General features: G+C 39.2%; 1 protein-coding gene across 1 annotated transcript in view; it reads left to right on the top strand.

Moving 5' to 3' along the window:
• LOC132285520 (ADP-ribosylation factor GTPase-activating protein AGD3-like) overlaps positions 1 to 19880 on the top strand; it is a 98274-nt gene that overhangs the window by 52016 nt on the left and 26378 nt on the right. The window contains exons 11-15 of the mRNA XM_059787708.1: positions 14492 to 14707; positions 14842 to 14973; positions 15061 to 15288; positions 15458 to 15544; positions 15629 to 15955. Of these exons, the coding sequence (XP_059643691.1) occupies positions 14492 to 14707; positions 14842 to 14973; positions 15061 to 15288; positions 15458 to 15544; positions 15629 to 15955 (990 nt within the window). The remainder of the gene's footprint in view (positions 1 to 14491; positions 14708 to 14841; positions 14974 to 15060; positions 15289 to 15457; positions 15545 to 15628; positions 15956 to 19880) is intronic.

Raw genomic sequence — 19880 nt, 5'->3', positions numbered from 1 at the left:
AAAAGGGTGACCTTGCCAAAAGACTAAAATACCCCCACCTCTTCATTGAACTACTAAAACGCCATTCAATCTTCAAAAGACCATTCCACCCTCATAAATAAAATAAATGACATCCAAGATAATTATTTTCAAGTAAGAAAATAACTCAAAACCCAAAAATCCCGACGTGGGACCCACACGATTCGCTGGGGCCAAAAATCCAAAAACTGTCCAAATGATTCCCGAAGCATATCGATGCATCCCGAACTTCCCAAAACATTCCAGATCATTGTAAAACCTTCGTGACATGCAATCCCAAACATGGCACGTAACCCGAGGTAATGAAATTGTTAGAAGTTTTATATATATGTTGGGTCATTATGTAATTATATTTAGTTGATATGACCCTTGTGTTATTATGCAAGACTTGTACCCTTATATATAAGCCTAAACAGGCTTATTAGATCAATATATTGAAATACAGTGTATATGTTTTTGCTCTCTCTCTCTCTCGTTTCTGAACATGGTATCAGAGTAATATGATTATGGGTGTGAGAATCAGTAGTTGGGTTGTTCTTGTGAGAGTCAGTAAGATCTGAATCACGATCGGAATTACGATTGTGATTTTGGTGTCTCTGCCGGCAACTCCTCATTCGTCGTCATCGGCAATTCCTCGTCCACCGTAGTCAGATCTGCAGCCTCGTTCGTCGTCATCAGATTTGAAGCTTGTTCGTCGCCATCTCTGCCTTCTTCGTCGTCGCCGGCAGCTCCTCTTTGGTTGTCAGCGAGCTCGCCGACATCTGCCTTCTTGATTTGCAGAGGTGAGGTTGGTTTTTTGGCCGGAAGTTGCAGCGGTCGCTACTTGTTGATTCGGCCGCTGCTTGTGATTGGGTTGCCGTCGCCTCTGCCGCATTGTTCACCGGTGTTTGTGAAGGTGTGAAGAAGAAGACCCATGGTTGGCTACACGGTTATGCTATCCTAACCCTGGTTTACTAAACCCATGTTCACCGGTCTTGATTTGCAGAGGTAAGGTTGGTTTTTTGGCCGGAAGTTGCAGCGGTCGCTACTTGTTGATTTGGCCGCTGCTTGTGATTGGGTTGCCGTCGCCTCCGCCGGGTTGTTCACCGGTGTTTGTGAAGGTGTGAGGAAGAAGACCCATGTTTGGCTACACGGTTATGCTATCCTAACCCTGGTTTACTAAACCTAGGATAGCTATTCCAATTCTGGTTTACTAGACCAGGGATAACCCATATTCGGCCCGTCTCGTTTCCAGGGATCCGACCCATTTGCCCAGATCCAGCCCCTTTCCAGGTTCGACCAGAATACAAATTCTGCTCTTTTTTTTTTTTTATTCTTCTTCTTCTCTGTTTTTCTGGATTCAATATGGTGTCCAGTTCAGATTTGCTTTCACCTGCATCATCTCTTCATTCCCCCATGACTTTAGTTAAACTGAATGGGAAGAATTACATATTGTGGGCTAAATTTGTTGCAATTTTTCTCAAAGGCAGAGGTCTTAGTAATCATCTGACTAAAGATAAACCTAAGGAAACTGATGCTACGTTTGATGCATGGGAAAAGGAAGATGCTCAGATCATCTCTCTGCTGTTAAACAGTATTGAACCCCAAATCAGTACAACTTTACTTTATTTGGATACTGCCAGAGAGATATGGAACAGATTGCAGCAATTGTATTCTGGGACAGTTAATATTACTCGTGTTTATGAGCTCTATAAACAGTACTTCCATCTTGAACAGGGTAATCATAATATAGAGGAGTATTATTCCAAAGTTATGGGAGTTTGTGAGGAGCTGAATATGTATCAGCCCATTACTACTGATGTTTGAAGTATGCAACAACAGCGTGAGGACTTTAGTGTTGTCCATTTTCTCACCGGTCTGTCATCAACATATGAGCCTTTTCGTGCACAGATTATGGGCAGTCCCACACTTCAATCTCTTGCTGAGGTGTTCTCTAGACTTCAACGCGCTACACTTGCAAGTGACACCTCCAATGTGAATACTGGGTAGAGTGGTGAGCGTTCAGCATTGGTAGTTTCAAAGGGTGAATATAATGCTTACCGTGGAGGTCGTGGGGGACGCTCCACATGTGGTGGTTGTGATTCAAGGGGAGGATGTGGTCGTGGTAGGGAATCACGAAAATGTACTCATTGTGGCCTTTCTGATCATACTGTGAACTTTTGTTGGGACCTTCATGGCAAACCATTTGGTTATGCTAATCAAGTTTCCTCCTCTCCGAATGATGTTGCTTTTGGATCTCATAACGTATCTGAATTAGAAACAGTCCCTGTTCCACGGGATGAGTATACTCAGTTTTTGTCTTATAAGCAAGCATCTAATTCATCTTCCACGGCTACCTTTGCCCAGTCAAGTACTGCACACACGTGTCTATTATCTTCCACTCGCAGTCCTTGGATTATAGACACTGGAGCATCCGATCATATGACTGGATGTTCTTCTCTTCTATCTGATTTTAATTCTGTACCTCCTTCTCAAAGTGTTACTCTTGCTAATGGTTCATCCACTCAGGTTTCAGGTTTGGGGACAACTCAACTTAGTGATTCCTTGTCTCTCTCATCTGTTTTATATGTTCCACACTTTCCCTTTAATTTAATGTCTATCAGTAAGCTTACTAAATCTCTCCAGTGCTCTGTTACATTTGATCCTACTTCTTGTGTGTTTCAGGATCTCAAGACGAAGAAGAAGACTGGTACGGGGCATGAAGTTGGTGGCTTATATTATTTTGATTTGGAAACCTATCCTATGGCTCTTCAGTCTTCTCTATCTCCATTCTAGTGGCATTGTCGTCTTGGCCACCCGTCACTTCAAGTTTTGAAGTGTCAAGTTCCTAGTCTTGGTCATTTGAAATTCTTGTCATGTGAAGTTTGTCAACTTAGTAAGCACCATCACGTGTCTTTCAAGTCTAAGGTTAATAATCGTGTATCTAGTCCTTTTCATTTGGTTCATTCAGATGTATGGGGTCCAATAAAACATTCTTCAATCAATAATTTTCATTATTTTGTGACATTTGTGGATGATTATTCTCGCCTGACGTGGTTGTTTTTATTGAAAGATCGTTCTGAGTTATTTTTAATTTTTCAAAAATTTCGAAAACAAATCAAAACTCAGTTTGGCTGCCCAATTCATATTCTACGTTCTGATAATGCTAAGGAATATTCCTCAAACCCCTTTGATACATATCTTAGTGATAAAGGAATTATTCATCAAAATTCATGTGTTTATACTCCTTAACAAAATGGATTGGCAGAACGTAAGAATCGACACCTCTTAGAAATAACCCGTGCTCTTTTGTTTCATATGCGTATGCCTAAACGGTTTTGGGGTGATGCTGTTCTTACTGCCTATCATCTTATTAACCGTATGCCGTTATCTGTATTAGATGGCAAATCTCCATATTCTATCTTATTTCCTGATTCTCCCTTGTTTTCTCTTCCTCCTAGGGTTTTTAGATGTGTATGTTATGTCCACAATCTTGGTCCTGGTTTTGATAAACTAGACCCACGTGCCACAAAATGTGTTTTTCTTGGCTACTCTCGTTCTCATAAAGGTTATCGCTGCTATAGTCCTGCTTCTCAATGGTACTTTATTAGCGCGGATGTAACTTTTTGTGAGTCCATCCCATATTTTTCAGATAATGATTCACTTCTTGATATCACTCCTGAGTTGCCTCTTCCTGTGGTTCCCCTTCCCCCACTTTCTCTTCAACCCAGCTCTCCTTCACCTGCCCCGTTACAGGTGTACAAAAGAAGACCAAAGCCATCTGCTGTCGTGCCTCCTCCATCATCTTCAGAGTCTTTGGATCCGACAAATTCCACTGTGTCTGATTCCTTGCCTATTGCACTTCGTAAAGCTCCTCGCTCATGTGTTACTAAACATCCTATTGCTTATTATCTCTCTTATAATTCCTTGTCGTCATCATTCTCATTTTTTTCCTCTAAGTTGTTTACTACATTTGTTCCTAAGACTGTGCAGGATGCTTTATCTGATTCGGGCTGGAGGAAAACAATGCAAGATGAAATGGATGCTTTGCATAAGAATGGCACGTGGACTCTTGTTCCATTACCTCCAGGTGCCAAACATGTTGGTTGTCGCTGGGTATATACCGTGAAGTATCTTCCAGATGGGTCCGTTAAGCGTTTAAAAGCACGTCTTGTTGCCAAAGGTTATACCCAGACTTATGGTATTGACTATGATGAGACGTTTTCCCCTGTTGCTAAGATTTCTTCTATTCGTGTTTTGATTTCTCCTACTGCTAATAGACATTGGCCTCTGTTTCAATTAGACGTTAAAAATGCCTTTTTGCATGGTGACTTAGCAGAAGAGGTTTATATGGAGCAACCACCAGGGTTTGTTGCTCAAGGGGAGTATCTTCACACTGTCTGTCGCCTTAACAAGGCCTTGTATGGATTGAAACAATCTCCACGGGCTTGGTTTGGAAAATTCTCTGAGACGGCATTAAAGTTTGGTCTTCACAGGTGTCAGACTGACCATTCGGTATTTCACCAGCGCACTAAAGCTGGCTTCATAGTTCTTGTGGTGTATGGAGATGATATTGTGATCACAGGTGATGATTCTGAAGGCATTGCTAAGTTGAAGTTGTTTCTGCAATATCGATTTCACACTAAAGACTTGGGTAAACTTAGGTATTTCTTGGGTATTGAAGTTGCTAGATCCAAGATGGGTATAAGTTTATCCCAACGCAAGTATGTGTTGGACTTATTAGAAGAAACAGGTATGTTAGGTGGTCGTCCGGTTGATACTCCTATGGATTCAAATACAAAACTTGTAGCTGATGCGGGTGATCTATTTAATGACCCAAGCAGATTTTGTTGCCTTGTTGGAAAATTAATTTATCTCACTATCACTCGACCTGATATTTCATATGCTGTTAGTGTTGTAAGTCAGTTCATGGGAGCCCCTAGAATGCCACATTGGATTGCTGTTCTTCGGATTCTCCGATATCTCAAGCAAGCTTTAGGTTTTGGGTTACTATATAAACCAAATGGTCATCTCAGGGTGGAAGGTTTTACAGATGCCAACTGGGCCGGTTCTCCTTCAGATAGGCAATTTACTACAAGCTACTGCACATTTGTAGGAGGAAATCTAGTTACATGGCGAAGTAAAAAGCAAACGATGGTAGCTCGATCTAGTGCTGAAGCTCAGTATAGGGCAATGGCCCATACCACTAGTGAGTTGACATGGATATAACATTTTCTAAAAGAACTAGGGTTGACAGTTGAAGCTCCTACTCCATTGTTCTGTGATAATCAAGCAGCAGTTCACATTGCATCAAATCCTGTGTTCCATGAGAGGACCAAACATATTGAAGTTGATTGTCACTTCATTTGAGAAAAATTATTATGTGGAAGCATCTCTACTCCATTTGTGAAGTCTGAAGATCAATTAGCTGATATGTTTACCAAAGCATTGGGTCATAATCGGTTAAGAACTATCTGTTCCAAGCTAGGATTATTTGATATATATTCTCCAGCTTGAGGGGGAGTGTTAGAAGTTTTATATATATGTTGGGTCATTATGTAATTATATTTAGTTGATATGACCCTTGTGTTATTATGCAAGACTTGTACCCTTATATATAAGCCTACACAGGCTTATTAGGTCAATATATTGAAATTCAGTGTATATGTTTTTGCTCTCTCGTTTCTGAACAGAAATAAACACTTATGCCAAAATGAGAAATGCCCGAAAAAATCGGAAAAGTGATGGACATCACACATAGCATGTTGAATCCAAATATAACATCAAGATAGAACAATTTATCCATGTACATAATTTCCAGCACCTTCCTAAAATTTCCAGCACTTAAATATAACCTTCAGCACTTTAAGTATAAATTCCAGCAGCTACACATATAATATCCTTGGATTTTCCAGCAATTAATCTTAATTTCCAGAATTTCCAGCTACTAATTAATTTCCAACAATTACTAAATTTTCCAGCACGTTGTCATGTGCAAGCTATGATAAGAAGACATAAACATCCATGCTCAAGTTAAACTTGAAAACATACATGTAGCTTATATACAACCACAACAAAATTAACCTATCTAAACATGCTAAAAACACAAAATCAATTTAATTACTTACATAGACCAAGGAAAATTGGTAGTTAGACACCCCACACCCCTACCTCACTAAGAAGAAAAAGCTCCAATTCAGTCCAACATGAAGATGCTCCAAATTGAAAATAAAAACCATAGGATTGTAGCTCTTGATGTGATTTCCAAGATTTCCTTCTATGAATTTGTCTAAATCTCAAAGGAAGCTAATGATACATGGCCATGAAATTCTAGATTTAGAAAAGGAAAGTAGATAGAGAAGAAGGTGCCTGTTGTAGGCCAGAGGATGAGGCTGAAAATGCCTTCTCTCTTCCTCTCTCTTCACTTCTATACTAGATATACACAATTTCCCCAAAAGTCAAACGAGGGCCCCACCAAAATCCCTCAAATTACAAGCATGCCACGTAGGGATAAGCATCTATAAACATATGCATATAATATCGTACAACAGATTCACCATGCTATACATGACTCCACACCACATAAAATAAAATAAATGGTGTCGGGAATAATTCCCGAACACACATTCCAACCTGGGCCCACACAAGCGACCTCCCGGCCCATGAACCCAAACTGAAGGGAAATTATCCTAAACGCATTGCTAAGAGTCCTTGACCCTAAGGAACTTATCAAAAAAAAAAAGAAACGAGTCCTTGACCCTAAGAAAAGCCTAAAATAATCCCAAAATCCCATTACACATATCCCCATCCCATTAAAATATGTAATGCACATGAATGAAATATGCAAGAAAAGGAAAAATAAAAATCCGGTCATCACATGTATGGTAGGATAATCTTAGAAGAAGACGCCAAATAACAGTTAATTGGTGTTACATGTGGAAGAAGACGGGTGAATCGGTTAACCATCTCTTGTTGCACTACAAAGTGGTAGCGGATGTTTGGAGTATGGTCCTAATTGTTTTGGGGTAGATTGGGTTGTGTCAAGGAATACGATGGATATGTTAGAGGCTTGGAGAGGGGGACCAGTGGGCAGGTGGGTTAGAAAAGCTTGGAGGGTTGCCCCTTTTTGTGTATGGTGGGGGTCGTGGCACGAGTGGAACAGACGATCTTTCGATGGAAAGGAGTTGTCGGCGTGGGTTATTTAGTCGAATATTTTGCATTCTCTTTATTTTTGGGTTAATGGGAAAAATTGTTCATCTTTGGATAGCTTTTTGGATTTTGTTGACAACTTATCGTTGTAATGGCGCCTTTTGCATCTTTTAATTGCTTTGTTATGGTAGGATGATTTTCATATCTTTGCTTGTTTGGGCTAAAAGATCCACATTATTACACAAAGAAGAATAATGATAGGGAACATGAAGTAAACAACTTGAAAACTCCCTGAATCATACTTGACTAGGCTACACCAGCCTCTTTACAAAAAAAATAAAAAAGAAAAAAAAAGAAAAGAAAAGGAGTCCTTTCTTATGCAACTGCGCATCCACACTTTCTCATACCCTAAGCAACTCCACAGTCCCTCTCTATCCTCTTGCCGGGCATACCCTACACTCAATTTCCGGCAATTTCTCTCTCTACCGCTTAATAGGCGATTTCAAGATTGAAAAGAATCTGTATATTGCCGTACTTTGAATGGTTTACAATGCTTTAGTTAAATAGGAAATACAAGGGGCTAACAAAAGGAAACTGCAGGCTGACTACAGGCTGTAACAGCAAGCTACAGGCTATAATTACAGGCTGTACACTAACAGAAGCTACAGGCTGTACGCTAACAGAAGCTACATGCTGTACAATAACAAAAATTCCTAATCTTAATCATTGACTATCTATATTTACACACCTATCATATCCCCTAAAATCTGGTCTTATTAAAACCGAATATCTCTTTTTCAACACTCCCCCTCAAGCTGACTTGTAGATGTCTTCCATAGCTAGCTTGCTTCTTAAAACTTCAAACTATCTCTTGTGTAGTCCTTTGGTAAGGATGTCTGCAGCTTGTTCAATAGTAGAGACATAAGGAATGCAAATCATACCACAGTCAAGCTTTTCCTTGATAAAGTGTTTGTCAACTTCCACATGTTTGGTTCTGTCGTGGAGGACTGGATTATGAGCAATTGAAATGGTAGCCTTGTTGTCACAGTAGACTCTCATTGGAGGAGAAATAGTAACCTTCAAATCTTCAAGGAGTCTTTTTAACCATATAGCTTCACAAATCCCATGGGCGAGTGCTCTGAACATGGCTTCTGCACTACTCCTCGCTACTACATTTTGTTTCTTGCTTCGCCACGTGACTAAGTTTCCTCCAATGAAGGTGCAATATCCTGAGGTAGATCGTCTATCAACTATACTGCCTGCCCAATCAGCATTTGTGTTACACCTCCACTTGCAAATGACCTTGTTTCTTGAACATAAGTCCTTTACCTGGTGAGCCCTTTAAGTACCTCAGAATCCTATACACTACTTCAAAGTGTTCCTGTCCAGGAGAGTGTATGAACTAACTCACCATACTGACTGCAAATGCTATATCTGGGCGTGTGTGAGATAAGTAAATTAGTCTTCCCACTAATCTTTGATATCTTTCACGATCAACCATATTCTCGGGTTCGGCAGCTTCTAACTTCAGGTTGACTTCAATTGGAGTGTCAGCAGCTTTACACTCGAGTAGTCTTGTCTCATTAAGCAAATCAAGTACATATTTTTGTTGATTCACAAAAATTCCTTCTCTTGACCTGCAAATTCCATTCCAAGGAAGTATTTTAATGCTCCCAGATCTTTGACTTCAAAATCTTTAGCAAGTTTCATCTTTAGTCTGGTCAACTCTTCAATGTCATCACCTGTCAAAATTATATCATCCACATACACAATTAAAACGTCAATTTTCCCTTCCTCGCCGTGTTTGTAGAACATGGTATGGTCTGCCTGACTCTGATGATACCCATGACTCTTCATAGCCTTTTCAAAACGTTCAAACCATGCTCTTGGAGACTGTTTCAAATCATACAGGGATTTTTTGAGCTTACAAACTTTGCTCTGACCGTGTTTTCCTTTGAACCCAGGTGGCAAGCTCATAAACACTTCTTCTTCCAAGTCTCCATTTAAAAAGGCATTTTTTATGTCCAACTGATGTAAATTAACTGCCAACGACAATAAGACTCGGATAGAATTTATTTTTGCTACAGGAGCAAACGTCTCTTGGTAATCAATGCCGTACGTTTGCGTAAAACCTTTCGCCATAAGTCTTGCCTTGTACCTTTCCACCCTACCATCAACTTTACACTTAATAGTGAAAACCCATTTACACCCAACAGTTTTCTTTCCTTTGGGCAAGTCAACCATCTCTCACGTTCCACTCCTTTTAAGAGCATTCATCTCCTCTAACACTGCTGATTTCCAATTCGGATCATCTAGTGCTTCCTGAATGTTTCTTGCAACAAACAAGTGAGAAATATTTGAAGTAGAGGCCCTATGTTTATGGGAAAGTTTATCATAAGACAAATATTTGGCAATGGGATGTTGGGTACAGGTTCGGATTCCTTTTCTAATAGCTATAGGGATATCAAGGTCTACAAGAACTTGGCTAGGTGACTCTGTACTATCAAAAATAGTAGGGACAATTGCAGACAAGTTAGGATTTAGAGTACCTTGAGTGTTCAGGGAGTCATTGCTTGGGACCTCTGATTGGCCTTACTGAGGTACAATAGTAGGCTCTCTACTCTTTTGATGAGTCTTTTTCCTGTTATAAACCAGAAGCTCAGGATTCGGTTTTTTTGGAACCGTTGGTAGTATTTCTCCCCCTGTTGGAGATACAGTAAGGCTCGGCAGATTAGGACTAGGAGGCCCCGGGTTTCTTGATTCTAGAACATCATTTCCCTGTTTAAAAAGATCAGTGTTTGGAGTAATAGAGTGTGAGACAATAGTTTTAGGTAAGGGAATATTAGTAGAAATCTCCCAAAAATTTTCTTCACTCTCTTTCTCCCCCCGAAGAAAAGTTTTCTGAAAATAAGGATGATTTTCTAGAAAAAGACATCCATACTGATAAACATTTTTTTTGTTTTCGGATTGAAGCATTTGTACCCCTTTTTATTCGGGGCATACCCAACAAATACACATTTTTCAGCCTGAGGATCCAATTTAGACCGAAGTCTACTAGGTAAATGGACAAAGACAGTGCACCCAAATACTTTCAAAGGCAGGTTGGAATAAATCCGAGTTTCAGGAAAAGATTTTTTAAGGCTTTCAAGGGGTGTAAAATAGTTAAGAACACGAGTAGGCATCCTGTTAATCAAATATGTTGCTGTTAAAACGACTTCACCCCACAAATACTTAGGAACATTCATTGAAAACATGATGGCACGAGAAACTTCAAGTAAATGTTTATTCTTTCTTTCAGCAATTCCATTTTGTTGGGGCGTGTCAACACAAGTGGATTGGTGAAAAATTCCTTTTTCTGTTAAAAAACTTCCTAAAACTTCATTAAAGTATTTGGTGCCGTTAACAGTATGAAGAATGCCAATTTTTGTTTGAAATTGATTTTCAATCATCATATAAAAATCCTTGAATAATTTTTCAACCTCAGATTTTTCATTCATTAAATACACCCAACACAAACGTGTATGATCATCAATAAAAGTTACAAACCATTTTTTTCTAGAAAGAGTTGTGATCCTAGAAGGGCCCCAAACATCGCTATGGATCAAATAAAATGGTTTTGATGTTTGGTAAGGTTTTGGAGAATACGTAGTACAATGACTCTTTGATAAAAAACAATTCTCACAATAAAAAGATGAACAATCCAATCCTTTAAACAAAGTAGGAAATAATCTTTTAAGATAAGGGAAAGATAGAATGAAAACTACTCAGACCTTGAGCCTTTTTATTACTTGAAATATCATCTTCAAAATAGTAGAGACCATTTATCATCTTAGCACTGCCAATCGTCTTCCCCAAGCTCTGGTCCTGAAATTCACAGTAGGATTCAAAAAAGATAACACGACAATTAGAGTCTTTGGACAATTTACTAACTGATAAAAGGTTATAAGCAAGCTTAGGGACATGAAGGACAAACTTAAGATCAATAATATTTGAAAGTTTTACCAAACCTTTGCCTGCAATAGGAGAATAAGAACCATCGGCTATTCTGATTTTTTCAGAGCCAGAACAGGGTGAATAAGTTTGAAATAAATGAGAGAAACTTTTCATATGGTCAGAAGCCCTTAAATCAATGATCCATGGGGTAACACTAGAATTTGAACGACAAGATAAGGCCTTCGGGTTGTTACCTGTTTGAGCAAGAGAAGCATTAGGAGTACCAAATGAGGAATTGAATCTCAGCAATTTTAGAAGATGATCCATCTGTTCTTTGCTGAAGGGAAGTGCCTCGGCTTCATGAGCTGATGGGGCTCGGTTGAATCTGCCTTCCTGGTTGAATCTGCCTTCCTACTTACTCTTCTAATTCGCTGGTTTACCATGAATTTTCCAGCAGGTTTCACGGGTATAGCGAGGCTTGTTGCAGTGGTCACACCAAAGACGGGGCTTTTCATTATGTTTCCTGCCAATATTCGCTTCAGATGCGACCAGGGCAGAGGTCTCAACAGCACCATTTGATAACTTTTTTCCAAGCATGACCAGCTTGCGACTTTCCTCTCTTCGAACCTTGGAGAAGACTTCACCAATTAAAGGCAGGGGCTGTCGTCCAATTATTCTGCCTCTCACTTCATCAAACTCGACATTGAGTCCAATGAGAAACTTTAAGATGCGGTTGGCTTCCACCTTCTTTTTGTAATGGTTGCAATCTTCAGGCGATTTCCACTCATAATCGCTGAACAAATCAAGGTCCTGCCACAAACGTTTTAGAGAGTTGAAATATTTTGTAACACTGTTATCTCCTTGACGGATCTCTTCGAGTTTCAGCGTTAGTTCATAGACTTGAGACTGATTTCCCAGGTCTGAATACATCTAGTTGACATTGTCCCAGAGTTCTTTTGCTGTGTGGTAACACATATTATTAGAACTGATGTCCTCCTCCATAGAATTCACCAACCAGGTCATCACCGTCGAATTCTCTGCATCCCAGGTTGAGTAGGATGGATCTTTAGGTTTCGGTTCCTTCTTTTCTCCTGTTAGGTAGCCGATTTTGCCTCTGCCTCGGATGTACATCCGCACGGACTGGGATCAGCGAAGGAAGTTTTCACCATTTAGCCGAATTGTGGTAATCTGGACCGAGTGTGTTTGAAAGTTTTGGACTTGGGACTCAAAGGTCTTGGTTTTGGACTCAGGTACATCATCAGACATGGTGATTAGGGTTGTTTGGAAGAGAGGAAAAAAAAAAAAAAAAAAAAGAAGACAGCTAGGGTTTTTTTTTCCAGAAGAATCGGTAAGATGCTCTGGTACCAAATAGGCGATTTCAAGATTGAAAAGAATCTGTAAATTGCCATATTTTGAATGGTTTACAATGCTTTAGTTAAATAGGAAATTATAGGGGCTAACAAAAGGAAACTACAGGCTGACTACATGCTGTAACAGCAGGCTGTAATTACAAGTTGTACACTAACAGAAGCTACAGGCTGTACACTAACAAAAATTCCTAATCTTAGTCATTGACTATCTATATTTACACACCTATCATATCCCCTAAAATCTGGTCTTATTAAAACTGAATATCTCTTTTTCAACACGCTTCCACTCCCTCACCACATCTACACTTTACTCGCAGAATTTTACTTTTGGGCAAATATTAGGGTTTGAGAGTGAGATATGAATGTTGTGAACTATAATGCTGGGCACTGTGTGTGTTTCACTGAACCCTAGGGTTTCTGGGACTCGCACGAACTAGAAGGTCTCCTATGTTACCTTATGAGTCTGACAATGGCGTCGTTGACAATTGGAGACCTAAGTCTAGAGAACTCGCCTCTATGTACATGTCTTCACTTCAATAACTTCAACAACTTTGTCCTTGGTTATCTCTTCCAATTCGTCTTCTTTAAGGCTAATCACGTTTTGGCCTAATACACCATTTAAAGCCGGCGAGCTTTCAGCAGCGACCAAGCTATTCAGCACTACGACAAGGAGTTTATGGATTTCATTTCAAGGAGAGTTGTTTTCACTTTCTGTTAGTAATGTGAAGCCGGTGAATAATTTAAGTAATGTGAGGAAAGGTACGCTAGAGAGGAGGAAGACAGCGATGGCGGTGACTCGGTGAGGGATCGGATGGCAAGTTTGGATTGTACTATTGAGAAGAAGATATTAGGTAGATCTGGGATTTTTTTGTTTTTTAAAGAATTTGACGTGGCCATGCCACGTAAGATTCAGGGAGTTTTCATGTGTTTTATGGGCCATGTAAAATTTGGGTAGTTTTCATGTGTTTTATTTCACATTCCCTATGATTACTCTACAAAGAATTTGTAACAACCCTCACCCTAGCCAAACACACTATTGTCCGCTTTTGGCTCCCCCGGATCAGAGACTTCCCAGGGGGTCACCCATCCTGGTACTACTCCAGGTTAAGCACGCTTAACTCTGGAGTTCTGGTGGGTTCACGGCCATCATGGCTTTAAAACGCATTGTGTCGTAGAAGGGTGTTGAATCTACATATAACACTTGCCTTATCCACACCCAAGCGATATGGGATTGTGCACCTGTAGCTCGCCCAATGTGGTAACCTACTAGTGCTACCTACACATACTCACACACTCCCGCCCACAGGGTCGCCACAATCAACCCCCCTTTGGGGCCCAATGTCCTCGTTGGCCACACTTTCGGCTGGGTTAGGCTCTGGTACCATTTGTAACAACCCTCACCCTAGCCAGACACAATATTGTCCGCTTTTGGCTCCCTCGGACCAGAGACTTCCTAGGGGGTCACCCATCCTGGTACTACTCTAGGTTAAGCACGCTTAACTCTAGAGTTTTGGTGGGTTCACGGCTATCACGACTTTAAAACGCGTCATAGAAGGGTGTTGAATCTACATATAGCATTGCCTCATCCACACCCTGGCGATGTGGGATTGGGCACCTGTAGCTCACCCAGTCTGGTAACCTACTGGTGCCACATGCACACACTCACACACACCCGCCCACAAGGCTGCCACAAAATTTTACCAATTTATGTTTCATTAAGCACAAGGGGTAGAGGGAGCCATAGAAGAAAAAAGAACCAAACTAGAAAGTTACAGCCTTAGAAAGCTCACCCCTACATTGGAGAAATCAAAATCAAAGCAAAATAGCTGAAATTAACATATCATAAACCACTCTTCTTGAAGGTCCTTTCAAATTAATAAAATATGATGATTTTCTATAGAGAGTTTAAGATAAAGATTTCCCCATAAAATGCTAAAGGCTATTTTTTATCAGCTGTTCCACATTTTCCATTTTCTTTTTCTGAACTTCTTATTTGTTTTAATTGGTTACGTATTAGAGTTGGGTCTGTTATTGTGTTACAGGTCTTGGCTTATGCACAACAGTCAAGAGAAAGTTCCAACTATGAGCAGGCAGCTCTAAATGGAAGGATGCAAGAGTACAAAAGGCATGTTGATCAAGAAAGTAGGCATTCGGTTAATGGGTCTCATGGTTCTCTAAATGGAGATGCTGTACAACCTGTCCCTAGAAGTTCTCATAAAGTGATAGAAGCGGTGATGCAATCCACGGCAGAAGGAAAGGTATTCGATGAGATGTTATTTTCCTCTCTTCCTAGGACATGATGGCTCTGTTCTTTTTATTTCTAGCATTTATTTTTTATTTTTCAAGAGCGATTTTGATTTTCATCTCTGTACCTAAGACTTCAGTAGTTTAGGTTCAAACCATTAAACAAGGATATCTCGCGAAACGTTCCTCCAATTTGAGGGGAGACTGGAAGAGAAGATTCTTTGTACTCGACAGTCGGGGGATGTTGTACTACTATCGCAAACAATGGAGCAGGTTATTTGTAAGTCATGGAAGATAAATTTGAATATTGGTGACCCTAATTCCTCCTTGTTACCTTGCTTAACATACCCTGAGTGTGTTGTTTTAGGGACCAGGCAGTCAACCATCTGTACGTAGGAATAATTCTTCGGAACCTGGTTCTGGACTGCTGAGTAGGTTGTTGTCCTCTCATCACCATGCTGGTGTGAATGACGAAAAATCTGTTGCCCGTCACACTGTGAACCTACTGACTTCAACAATTAAGGTTGACGCAGACCAGTCAGATTTGAGGTTCTGCTTCAGGATTATCTCACCAACCAAGATCTACACTTTGCAGGTATATTTACAAAGGTCAGCTTAAAAATTCAAATTATGAATTTAATGATCCTAAAACAGCTTATTATTGGCTTCTATATACTTGGTGGATAGTTTGGGGGATTGGTTCAATATATACCAGCATGGCACCATAGTTTTAATAAATATTCAGCAATTGCTTGGCAGTGCAGGCAGAAAGTGCACCGGATCGAATGGACTGGATTGAAAAAATTACAGGAGTTATTGCATCATTGTTGAATTCCCAGGCACCTGAGAGGGTAAATTGTTCATAATATCTCCATTACCATGTGGCATTTATTTTTGTTTTTATCTGTAATGACAATGGTCCAATTATATGTCAGTGTCTTTCCACTAGTTCCTCAAGAATTGTTAGTCATCACTCTGGCAGTGAGAGTAGTTCCATCGGAAGTCCCTCTTTTCTTGATCAAATGGAATTTGAAGAACATACTTCTGTTGACCTTGCTCCAAAATACTTTGTACGTGCATCTAGTAATTTGCACAGTTTGAAAGGTCAGAAGCCAGTTGATGCACTACAAAGAGTTCCTGGGAATGATCTATGTGCCGATTGTGGTGCGCCTGAACCAGACTGGGCTTCCCTAAACCTTGGCGTTCTTATCTGCATTGAATGTTCTGGTGTGCACCGTAATCTTGGTGTGCATATATCGAAGGTAAGTTTTCCACAGTTGATTTTCACAACTCTCGCTTTTGTTATCATGTTAGTATTTATAGGAAAATTTGGGGCTATACAATAGGCATTTAGACTTTTAGGTAAAACTCTTGGTGTGAGGCTTAAACCACCTGAAGCTGCTGATTTTAGAAAGACTTGTTATTAAGAGAAAATCTTCACTAGGATTTTTTTTTTTTTTTTTTTTTTTTTTTTTCTTTCCGTCTAGTGTGTGTGGATTAAATATACATGTCATCCAACTATCTTTAGAAAATAAATAGAAGAGAAATGTTTTGACACTCTGGATTTCATTCCATCAAGGATTGCTAACCCATTGACAACAGTGCCTTGGTATGGAACTTCCTTAATCTAATACAGAGTTCTACCATGAGAGGTCTAAACACATTGAAGTAGATTGCCATTTCATTCGATCTAAAGTTGACTCGAATGAGATTGTTACACCTTTTGTTCCTTCTGGCAGACAGCTGGCAGATATCTTCACTAAGGTGCTTCCCAAGAACTCTATTGATTTCATATGTAGCAAGCTGAGAGTTATTGACATTTACTCTCCAGCTTGAGGGGGAGTGTTGTACAGTATTGTATGAGTTGTCACACGTATACAGTTAGTATTGTATGAGTTGTCACGTACCCCTCATTACCATATATAGAATTACCATGTATAGGGTTTACCTGTTCTTCACTCACCTACTCTCGTAGCTTCTCCTATATAAACACCATTGTATTGTTGTATTACTTACTCAATGACATATATGTTTTCATATATTCTCTCTCTCTCTCTCTCTCTCTCTTTCAACAATTTTGTTAGATCTTCACCGTGGAATGTAGGCTTTACCGAACCACGTAAATCTGTGTCCTTTCTATGTGGCATGTTTACTTTTCTATTGTGATTCTTGATTTGTTCTCGGTTTGCAACATTTATCGTTACAGTGGGTTTAAAATACTCTTCAAACAATACACTGAAGGCAAGTTGAGGTTTACTTTGCTTTTCATCTTCATCTTGCCTCACTTCTGGTAAAAATAACAGTGTCATCTTCAGCATTCACTTGTGTTTCTACCGATGATCATGTTCTTTTTTTCTTTTTTTTTCATTGGCAAGAAACTCACGCACCCATTTGTCCCTACGGGGACGTGAACCCTTACCATCCCTTTTGGGATGTAGAGGAGATACCACTAGGCTACAATCTTTGGTATTGATGACCATGTTTGAAGTGTTAACAATTGCTACCAAGCAACTTGACACCCTTTTTCCTCTTGGTTGCAAACAATTCCTTGGTGGTGAGTATAAACTAGAAAAAAAAAAAGAAAAAAAACATAACACTCTTTCATATTCTCATTGTTGGAATCCTATCAAATTAATCTGAATCCGAGCATATAGCCTCCATTGCCCTAGACTTCTCTTTCTTTGTCTTATCTCTCTTCTTCTTTTTCTTATTGGGACAGTCACTAGCCATGTGATCTTTATAACCATAATTACAGGATTCAACTTCATTTTCTGACTTTCCTAATCTCTCTTTCTTCGAATTGCCTAGCTTAAGAAATTTTATAACCTTAGATTTCTTTAAGAATTTTTTAAACTTCCTAGCTAAAGGAGCAATTTTCCCATCAGTGTTGGAATTCTCATCCTTGTCTGCTACAGCCTTCAAGGGAATAGAATTATCTTTCTTAGCGGGGGAACCAATTAAGTTTTCTACCTTAAACGTATCGACATACTTACTTTCCTCAATAGTTGTATCTTTAAACTGACATCTATGCGGCAGTAATCTAAGGATCTTTCGAACTACTTTGTTCTTTAGAATTTTATCTCCTAGTACATAGGGACCATTAATTATGTCATTGAGTTTAGCATAGTCATCAAATATTTCATTATCTAACATTTTAAGACTTCCAAACTTTCTAATGAGCATTTGAAGTTTAGAGATCTCAACAGTTGTTCCTTCATACACTTTCTCTAGCAAACTCATTAGGTGACAACATTTTAAATAGCATTTAAACCTATAGAGTCAACAATTGCTTTTTCATATTCATTCTTTATCCATTCTTCACTAGTTTTGCGACTGACCTACACTCAATATCCTTAACTGGTTGTTCCCATCCATATTCTACTGCTAACCAGACTCAACTTAAGCAAGGCTCTCATCCTAACTGGTACCTTTATCTTAGTAGCTTTGGGTCTTAATTCCTAAGACTAGGTCAAGGGTTTGAGACTAGTAGAGAGAGACGAAAGGAAAAAAAAGGCCCTCATTATAACATTCCAATAGCTATAATTTGTTCCGAAAAATAATACAGGCCTAGATAAGAATCCAACTTCCTTAAGGCTATCCATGATCTACTGACTAAATTCAAGAAACCAACTCTGGTTCCAATTGGGAAATATATTAGATCGAACTTTAGGTTCTGATTAAAGCAGCTAAAGGCCTTGATCTAGCCCTAGAAGAAGGGGGGGTTATAGGCTAGTAATGTCCACTTGTGCGTGTAGATATGTTGTTGACGATCATTATGTCCAATAACTGATATTTCGACAACTGAATGATCCACTCACCATGATTGATGTATGATGATGAATGCTAAATCAAAATACTAGTAATCACAAGACTTCTAGGATGCTCATAGAGTAACAGTGTGAAAGCTCTAGTATAGTGTGCTTGTTTCTCTATTACGTTTTTCGAACAATTAGACTACTTATATAGAGAATAGAGATAGAATATAATCGGGTTTTAAGTAGATTAAAATTATTAAATGAAAATGGAAGCTCATAATTCGAATATAATCAGTGTTGAAATTCTCATCCTCGTCTACTACAGCCTTCAAGGGAATATAATTATCTTTCTTAGCGGGGGAAAACTTCAATCTGTTAACTTATATGATATCCACGATTTATGGAATGACTTACCATATTAGCAGAGATTTGATTATGCAATAGAATATGCCATAGAATATGCTTTAGAATATGTTGTGATATTTGATTTAGATTTGATTTACTTTCCTTTCTTGTAATATGAGCATGTGCTCTTTTAATCTATAAATACTAGAGCGGTGAATGAGTGATTCATCTCATTCAAGCCTTTACACAATTCTCTCATTTTTCTGCTATATTGTATTCTTACTTGGTATTAGAGCCAGGGTTGTCCGACTGCAATGAGGGTATTGAGAGTTCGGCACCCACCCATTCAGAAACGGTCTGAGGAGACAGTTGTTTCTTTTTTGTGGTCTGAGGAGACATAGTTGTTTCTTTTTTTGTGGTCTGAGGAGACATAGTTGTTTCTTTTTTATGGTCTGAGGAGACATTATTGATTCTTTCTTCTACATTGTTTAAACATATGTATAAGGGGGAATGGTCTGAGGAGACATTATTGATTCTTTCTTCTACATTGTTTAAACATATGTATAAGGGGGAATGGTCTGAGGAGACATTGTTGATTCTTCCATCTACATGTTTTAAACTTGTGAAGGGGAATGGTCTGAGGAGACATTATTGGTTGCTTACGGTCTGAGGAGATATATTGTTGTTTGTTTACGGTCTGAGGAGACGTGATTGGTTGTTTACGGTCTGAGGAGACATTTTTGGTTTGTTGATCGACATTTTTAACCTAGTCATATTTGCACTCTTCAACTGTAGATTCTGAAAAAGGGTGCTAGCAAGACCGTGTTTGAAGATGCGTTATCCAAGTTGGGCATCTCAGATATCCACGCACCAACTTGAGGGGGAGTGTTAGCATATATGATATCCACGATTTATGGAATGACTTACCATAATAGTAGAGTTTTGATTAGGCATATGTTAACATATATGATAGTCACGATTTATGGAATGACTGACCATATTAGCAGAGATTTGATTATGCTATAGAATATGCTTTAGAATATGTTGTGATTTGATTTAGATTTGATTTAGTTTCATTTCTTTTAAT

This window comes from Cornus florida, unplaced genomic scaffold (assembly GCF_030987335.1).
Source record: "Cornus florida cultivar Cherokee Brave unplaced genomic scaffold, ASM3098733v1 CherokeeBrave_3.0.0_Hap2_Chr11, whole genome shotgun sequence".
In the NCBI taxonomy this organism is placed as follows: Eukaryota; Viridiplantae; Streptophyta; class Magnoliopsida; order Cornales; family Cornaceae; genus Cornus; species Cornus florida.
This window is presented reverse-complemented; position numbering and strand designations above follow the sequence as displayed.